This window comes from Phaethon lepturus, unplaced genomic scaffold (genome assembly GCF_000687285.1).
Source record: "Phaethon lepturus isolate BGI_N335 unplaced genomic scaffold, ASM68728v1 scaffold30465, whole genome shotgun sequence".
In the NCBI taxonomy this organism is placed as follows: Eukaryota; Metazoa; Chordata; class Aves; order Phaethontiformes; family Phaethontidae; genus Phaethon; species Phaethon lepturus.
The window spans coordinates 36,701-45,615 of record NW_010539021.1 but is presented as its reverse complement, the minus strand read 5'-3'; the positions used below and the strand labels follow the sequence as shown (position 1 = coordinate 45,615).

The 8,915-nt window shown below is 36.4% G+C and overlaps 1 protein-coding gene across 1 annotated transcript in view; it reads left to right on the top strand.

Moving 5' to 3' along the window:
- Nucleotides 1–1,460: 1,460 nt before the first annotated feature.
- Nucleotides 1,461–8,915, top strand: part of CNGB1 (cyclic nucleotide gated channel beta 1) — a gene marked incomplete at its 5' end in the record, with an annotated part of 35,179 nt that continues 27,724 nt past the window's right edge. The window contains 5 exons of the mRNA XM_010287003.1: nt 1,461–1,618; nt 3,164–3,301; nt 3,908–4,116; nt 5,977–6,027; nt 7,977–8,063. Of these exons, the coding sequence (XP_010285305.1) occupies nt 1,461–1,618; nt 3,164–3,301; nt 3,908–4,116; nt 5,977–6,027; nt 7,977–8,063 (643 nt within the window). The remainder of the gene's footprint in view (nt 1,619–3,163; nt 3,302–3,907; nt 4,117–5,976; nt 6,028–7,976; nt 8,064–8,915) is intronic.

Sequence of the window (8,915 nt, the reverse complement as noted above, 5' to 3'; positions counted from 1 at the left end):
TGCTGCTTAAAAAGCTACACGCACCCCACTCTGACACTCTTCTTTTTTAGTTACAGATCCTTCTGTTAGGAACTTCAAAGTAGGTTTAGGTCTTGAGGAGACATGGTGTTTATTCAAAGATCTCTTTGCAGTGTTTTTCATTTCTTCCCTACCCAAGGTGTTCTTACACCACTTTCCCCCTACTCACCTTTGGCAAGGTCTTCTCAAGAATCCGCATGCTGCACTCTTGATCTGCCTCTTCGCTTGCTGTAACATCCCAGCCCCATGATATCTGGGACAGAGATAAAAAACTGTTAAGAAAGGAAGAACAATTCTCTGCTGTACTCCCTGTATGGGGCATAGCTGACAGGGTTTCAGTACGGGGGTGGCAGTTGTGACCGGTGTGGGAGGAAGCCTTGAGCTGCCTGTGCCAGTCACAGCCATCTCCAGCCAGCTCTGACACCGGTGAGTGACACCAGCTGAGAAGTGTTGAGTCTAGGATACAGAAGAAAACCCTTATCCTGGTCTTCACGTGGAGGAAGTCCAAATGCATGGCCCAGCTGCCAGCTGAGTGGCATTCCAAAACAGCCCCAGTGTGCATAATCAGAGAGTAGCAAGAAATTGAGGATGAAATTTCAAGTATAAATAAGCCCAAGAGAGTTGATCAAGAATCACCCTCACTTAAATTTTCTAATTGCCTGCACAGCATGCACAGATTCTATTAAAAGCATTCGTTTCAGTGCAGAATGTGAGGTTGCAGGTGTTTGAAAATCAGCAGTCCTCAGATTTGAAGAAATGCTGCGAGTTCCAGAATATCAGCTCAGGGTTACTATGACCCTAAGTAAACTCTTAGTGGAAACAGAAGAAACTTCAGCAAGCACACCAGTGTTTTGTTTGCCACTTGGTAAAACAGATGCATTTTTTACCTCATGTTAAGTAATAACAAAACCTAAATTAAATCAATTTTCCCAATATTAGGAATCATAAAGTAAGCATAGACTCGCCTCCCCACCTTCACATCAGTCTTTAACTCAGTTATGTCCTGTCATCGTTAGAGTATTACCATATCCTAATGGTACCATATCCTACAAGCACATTTTTATACACAAATGGGAAGAGCATGCCTTGTACCTTAGCAAATACATAGGATAAGCTCTAGGCCTTACATAGCCACAGTAGAACTTACTGAAAAGCAGCAGAGGGAAGTCCTTAATGCAGTGGGCTATACAGAGGTACCCTGACCTCCTCTCCTTGAAATATCATGTACATTGCTGCACATAACCAGCAATATCTGTTGACATAAGCAGCAAGCAAGAGCAGTTGACTTAGGTGTCCACTTACCGTGAATTAAGTGATATGAATTAACACTGTGGCTAAGAAAGATCCAGTCTTAATGCCTGATTTGAATGAATGAAGTAGAATTAGCACTGTTTCCTTCTACTGCTTTTCAGTACATTATGCTTTTTTCCTTTCGTTTTAAGTAGCACACAGAAGCCATCGTCTTCGGGTTTCAAAACAAATGAGTATGTTGATGCCCAACTTCAACAGATCATCAGAAAAATGCGGGCAAGGACAACAGTCTATAAGGAAAAGCTGAAAGACCCATTGCTGTCCTCCCCAGAAGGCAGTCCCACAGCTTGTAAGTGACTCCTGAAATAGCTATGCATTTGTTGAGTTTAAAGATGAACATTATTTTGTGGGAACAGAAAATACTGTGATAAAATTTTCAAGTAAGTATAGCATGTTTACCTAATAAAATGGATCAGTTTGTGCCCACTGAAGTCAATTTATCCTTACAGTAAGCCAGGTCCTTAGGTATGTGCTCCCTTTGAACCCCAGTACTGAATACTTTGGGGAAAAAAATCTTGGGCAATATCTAGAATCATCCCTGTTAAGCAGTTTTACATATATTTTAAAATAGCTCCCAGATATGTTTTATTCCTGAGTATGAATCTGAAACATATGAAGAAACATACATACACATAGGAGTCGATATTAGTCGCTCTGAAACTAGATCTGCTGTGTAAAACTAAATAAAGTTTTAGCCATGGCAGCAATCTTCCAGACACACTGAAGACTCTAATTACATGCTTTGAATAGAGCAAACTCATCTGAAATTAATTAAATATTTGCTTTTGACAAAATATGAAATGTAAAACAAATATGGTATTTTTCTTCTTTAGAGGAAATTTTGACTTTTTTTTCCTCTTCACAAGGAATTGAGTGTGGTGATTTTATATTCTGACATTTTTTAAGAGGTCTTTATTGCTTACCTGTTTTTAATAAACTGGAAAAAATAATGTCTGAAGTATTATAAACTATACCAGCTGACAAGGAATTACTTCTTTTCCTTTTCATTATTTCTTTGCTCATTTACCTCTTTTGTTCTCTTTGTAGAACTTAAAATCATTTATTTCCTAAATCATTATAGATCCAGTTTGCCAGTTTACTGCTAGGACTGTGTATCCTACTCAGAGGTGAAGCCGCTAGAATTAATGGGACAAATGTGTGGACAAAATCATCTGGCCCAAATATGGAAGAACTGGGCTCAAAGGAGTGCCACAAGACTTTTGTAAGCCTAGAAACATACAACACCTTTGGCTTCCCATCAGTTTCGCCTGCTGCATCTTGCATATCAGTTCTCAGGAGAGGGAAGAGATCAGCCCATGGCACAGACATCTTTTCTTATCTCCATCCTAACTGCATGCGTTATTTGCAACAGTCATGTAAAGAGGAATGCCCAGTTGCATTAACAAATGTTGAATTATTAATTATCTTATTTCTTGTCAGTCTTTTATGGTATTAGTTGTGGGCACTGTACAAGGAAAGAGACTAATACATATAGCGCACTCTATAACATGAAGTGCCCTTTTCTTGATAGCAAATGTACGTGATTACATCAGTTGTGATTTTATGGTCCAATCTTTTTTCTAATACATTCAATTTCATAAAGAATTGTAGCTTTAGTCACTGCCGAGTGTTTTTAAAAGAGTTTTAAAAATTATGAGGCTCTTGTACATGTTAAAACAGGTTGTAGTAATTGAGCCATTATTAAGATGTCACCCTTTGTGGCCTTCTATGTGGCTAGCACCATCAAAGAAACAGCCTCCACCCCCACCAAAAGAGGAAAAGAAAGAAGAAAAGAAAGAAGAAAAGAAAGAAGAAAAGAAAGAAGAAAAGAAAGACGAAAAGAAAGAGGACACAGAAGCAAAGCCAGAAGAGGATCATTACTGCGATATGCTGTGCTGTAAATTCAAAAAACCTCCACTGAAAAAATACATGGAGTATCTGCAGCTACCAGACAGCATAGACTCATACACAGGTAAATTAAAAGCCGTGCCATAGAATGGGGTAAAGGCATATCGAAGTGACCTAATATTACATAGTACCTGTGAGCCACCATAAGATCCGCATTCCAGTCAGCAACACAGAAGGATGTATAGATCCTGCCCTAAAGAACATTCATTCTGAACAGGGGAAAAAACAAAATGCAAAGTGACAACAGTAGCAAAGATACGGAAAGACAAGTTGTTTCTCGAGTGCCACAAAGCTGGTATGCAAACCAACCACAATTAAAACCCAAGTCTTCCAATTCTTGGTCTAGAATTTGTCCCATTCTTTAGGGTCAAATAATTCTTCGGTCAGTCATATCATACACCAGCAGCATGCAAAATATAGCAAGTTTGTCCAGATGCACTAGATTCTATATGCTCTCATAAACTCTTCTTTTTTTCCATTTTGCAAATTCTTTGTGCGACTCCTAGTTCTATCCTATATCACTTTAGCAGCCTATGCCATCGAAAAAGGGAGAATGGTAGGTTGCTCCGGGCAGAAATGTTCCCAGAGACTGAACTAGAATAAATGTGTCTGAAAGAATGATAAAAGATTCTAAGTTCATGCCTGTAAATTCAATGTTGGTTTTTTTCAGATCGCCGTTATGTAGCATGGCTCATGCTTGTGACAGTCGCCTATAACTGGAATTGCTGGTTTATTCCCCTTCGCTTTGTGTTTCCATATCAAACCCCAAGTAATAGAATGTATTGGTTTACCATAGACATCATTTGTGATATCTGCTACCTGTGTGACTTACTGATTTTCCAGCCCCGAGTGCAATTTTTAAAAGCTGGAGATATAATAGTAAGTATTAGAACTGGGATTTCCCAGGTTGTGTGTTAAAGTACATTATAGAAATTCCCTCTAATCTGACACATTTTTTTCCTGCGATGTCAAATCTATGTAACTTTTTTATTTATCAAAATATACCTATATTCTTCTTCACTGAATTTTCAGTATCATATTTTGGAAGATGGTAACATATCCATTGTCTACATTCTTAAAAAAGAAAAAACAGATTTGAAAGTAATAGATGAGTGTAGTCAGAACAGGCATAAATCTTTCTCACCATGAGTAAATTGGTGCAGCTTCACTGGAATCAGTGAGTATATGACTATATACTCATTGATGTATATATGTGTTTGTATGTTCGTGTGAAACTTTCAGATTTCAATTTACATTGCGCACAATTCACAGTTGAAGACAGTGCATATTCTGCCAGGACTGGACAGGATGTGAGTGTTTTGTTACAGACTGGGAGATATATTTTCTTGCCAAAAATTGGGGAAATTCCCTTTAATTTCAGGATGCTTTGAAAATAATTTATTTGAGATATTTTATTTTGGGAAAATATGTATATTCAATTTTGCTTTTTGCTACTATTTTTGTGTTATGTTTTTATAGAAAAATACAAAAGAAAACTCTAAGCAAGTGTTTGAAAAAAGGCAAAAACTTGCCCTTAACATATCAAAAGGGCATCTAGAACATTAACTTTCTGTTAAAATCTTCCCTACTTTTGTTTCTTTAATTTCTTATAGAAGAAAACCTACTGTGGAAAAAATGAGTCTAGATAACTTCATTGTGACACTACTGTGCCCAGCAGACAGAAAATTCAAAATTATATATCCTCAAACGTAATTTTGAACTAGCTTTAGTTCAGTGCTTTTACATAAAATTTTACACATTGTGCATTCAACAATATTACCAATACCTTTACAGAGGAATCTCAGATAAAGCTATGCAAATACAGTTTGGATAGATTTTAAATGCAGTGCAGTGTAATGTATTTTTGCATGACAAGCCATTCAGTAAGCGGCAATCTTGCCTAAATCCTACTCAAGTTTTATGAACAAGGTTAAAATCCTAACATAGGAAGCTTAGCTTTTATTTCCCTTGAAGCTGTTTGTACAATTCATAGATTTTAGTGTATGAAGAGATCATCTACTGTCTGATGTCCTGCATTTAGTTTAATGTTTAAACTGATAATAGTGAAGATCTGGCATGGAAATATCCTTAAGATTTTAAAGCTATTTTTAAAGTGATCCTTGTATAAATACAGAAAGTATAATAATAGATACATTTCTTTATATAGTTGTGATTACCCTTTCTTATTAAGGTATTAGCATCAGTTCCCATGGAGAGCAATTTAAAAATAAATAGCTAATCATTACTAATGAATGCAGTGTCAATTATTATAATGTTAATAATGCTAGCATTAACATGCTGGCATTTCAAAGAGCTAATTTTGTACAGCACGATCAGAAATGTTCTTTGCATTTTTCTTAGAACCACTGAAGTCAAATTTTTGGTCCTGACATTGAAGGGTTTTGGGTCAAGCACCTACTAGTACAGAGGTCTTGAGAGGGAAGATTTGTGGTAAAAATGTAACATACTTTGTTAAACCAACAGCCAGACTTGGAAAACATCAAACTCCAAACCTGATGTTTTTCAAGTAGGTCTAATCTATGTAAACTGGTCTAATAAAAGTACTACTTCTTCCTACAGATGTTTCTCCATTCATACTTTTAGACCATCATTAACATACCTATCATCATCCTTATTATCAGAAGAGTATTATTATTATTATTATTGTCAAGTAGCAGAGGCTTATTCCTGACATACTGTTTTTGAATATGCCTTTTTTTCCTTTCGTTATCACTGTAGACAGACAGAGTGGAAATGAAGAAATTCTACCACAGCTCAGTGAAGTTTCGGGTAAGCAGACCCTGTGTTGCTGATGTCAATATCTAAGTTCTGGCTGTAGGATTCCACAGGATTTTTTTCATTCATTGAAAATCACTGTTGATTTAAGAACCTCACTAGAAATCATAGACTTGATGGCATGTCAGTGCTTGGTGGCTGAAGCTTGCCCTCTTCATAAACAGTGTTTAATTGTAAAACAGAATAATTATAGAAGCAATTTTAAATATTAATTCTCAATAATAATCTAATAAAATGGAATTAATAAATTCCTGAGTTCTGATGAATTTGTGTGAAGTCATCCTCGTACATACTGAAAGACAATAGCACAGTTTGCCAGAGATTCATTAAACAAAACAAAAAGTCTTGAAATTGGATAACTCTATTCAGTGAACTCTGTGCATTACGTACCTCATTGCAGTGAATAAGTTATAGTTCACACAAGTAAATAAAAAATCTAAATTAATTTTTTTGATGCTCATTGCATTTCGTAAAACCGAAGATGTATTTGATTTAGAAAAATTGTTCATTTTGTTCCAAAATATTGTTTTTCCCAACAAAGGACAGGTAGTCTATTGAATTCCTGATGCACATACAGCTCCCTGACACTGATCCCACATCTCTGAAATGCTTCCTCTCTTCTGTAAATGCATTTGCACCTGCCTTGTTTCAGAGCTAAAATTTGTCTCAGTGATCATAATATCACTACTTACACCCTTGAGGTTAAGGTATCAAAAGCGCAGGATATACACTATACAGGCAAGTCAGTAGGACAGAGTCCAGCTTAAATCAAGAGAACCAAGTGGATATGTATGGTTTTATTTTAGGTTCACTCTTGCACTATGTTTAGTGCTCTTGATTTCTGCATACATTAATGAGATTTGAATGTTCTCACCACATGCGAGATATAATATAATCTGGGGATTTGTCATATGATTAAGTACTAATTAACAGTTACTGATATTAAAGCACTTCTGATTAAATTTTGCCTCCTCTTAGACATGTGTCTGGGAGAGGGAGAGAGGCCATAAAAGTTTGTTTGTCCTCAATCAGTTTTTTTTGTTTGGTTTTCTCTTTTCACAGAGTTCAGGTATTAACTGCATCTTACTTGCATGGAATAAAAGGTCAGCGCTGCAGGCTAGCTGCTGCCTACACGAGTTGCATCTCTCAGGGCAAATGCATTTCTGATTACAGTGAGATGAAGCGTACGATTCCACATCCCCCTTTTGTTCCCAAATGTTCAGCAACAGAGCAAGGCATGACAGGATCTTTAAAAAGGCAAAGCCAAGTTTGCCACAGCTTTCCATCTCTCCACAGAATTCTTGGAAAGAATAAAGTAGTCAGATAAGAAGAGTAATCACATAGTCGATGGACTGCAGCAAGATGTTGAAAATTTTAGTGATATGGGAAGAAGCAGCATTCAAATATAACAAAAGACAATACCTATTAAAAAAACCCCAAACAACCAAACTTATCAGCCTGTGATGAATCTGTTGTATAGAACACATGGCTTTTGCAGGTTGTAAGCAAGGAGTCTAATTCATCATGCTCCCCAGCATTGCTTTGGCAGCCTGGTTTTAAAAGCCATAGGACTACTAAGAAGTGCTTGTGGAGTGCTCTCCTCACCTCTACTCACCAGCCACATGCCTACCATTTTAGTCTTGTCAGAATTATAATTGAAATAACAGAACGTATTAGTAATCAAATATCTGAGATACAGTTAGTAATCACCATGAAACAGATTAAAATCTCAGGCATGGGGGACTTAAAAGCAGGGCAGAGCAAAGCTGTTCATGTTTTCAGAGAGATAATCTTGCCTACCAGTACTTGGGAAGTTACAGACTTAGCATGCTGACTGTTCAAATGTTATACTCAATCATGATTCAGTCTAAGTAGGTTTTTGACAGCAAGTAAATGCATTATGATATTGTGAAGTTTAAATTGACCTCTCTGCTCTTCAACAGCTTGATGTGATATCAGTATTGCCGTTTGAACTTTTGTACTTCTTATTTGGATTCAACCCAGCATTTAGAGCAAATAGGTTGCTGAAGGTAAGATCTGTGTTAGTGAAGGATGGTTAATCACATAAAGTTTTTTACAACCCAATAGAAAGTTTTTTAAAATATTTAGGAATATGAAATTTAGAAATTGGAAAATATCTCCAGGATAAGCTACAACATCAGTAAACAAATCAACAAAAAATACAAGGTATAATATAGCCAAATGAAGCCCTTATTCACTTATTTTTCTTCTGACTTTATCATTTCCTACTTTCAAAAGGGTTTTTGTGATGAAGTCTGGATTGTTTCTACTATATAAATTAGATTAATCATAAATTACCAGTTTAGTTTTCAAAGATCAAAAAAAAATAATTTAAAATCACTAATTAATGCCAATGTATTTCCCCCTTCTGTTGGTAACGTCAGGTGCTTAAAAGCAAAGGAGGAAAGTTTAAGGACAACGTAAACTAAGGACAACTATAAACAGCATATTTAACAAGCATAAACCCACTTCTGTTATTAAGTTCAAAGACATCTGGAGTTGTGCAATGAAGGGACTGGGAAGGAATTAGACAACAGCCCTCCCCCTGCGTTTCATGGTATCTAGCAGCCAACTCTGTGGCTAAATACATTCCCCTTTGCACAAGCAATTATGTTGACAAAGAGTTGGCTTTCATTTCCAGTTAGAGGTGAACAAGATCTCTGAAAATAAAATGAGGGTGCTCTTCAGTTTTCAACAAAACTTCAAAATTCCATAAATCAGAACCAAAAAACATGAAAGAATTAAAAGTTGAACAGTACCCCGTATTAGGCAAACAGAAGTGTACCGAACAAAAACAAAGAAAAAAGCTACATGTGAATATTAAAGGCTACCACTAAAGGTAAGCTACAGATAATTAACAA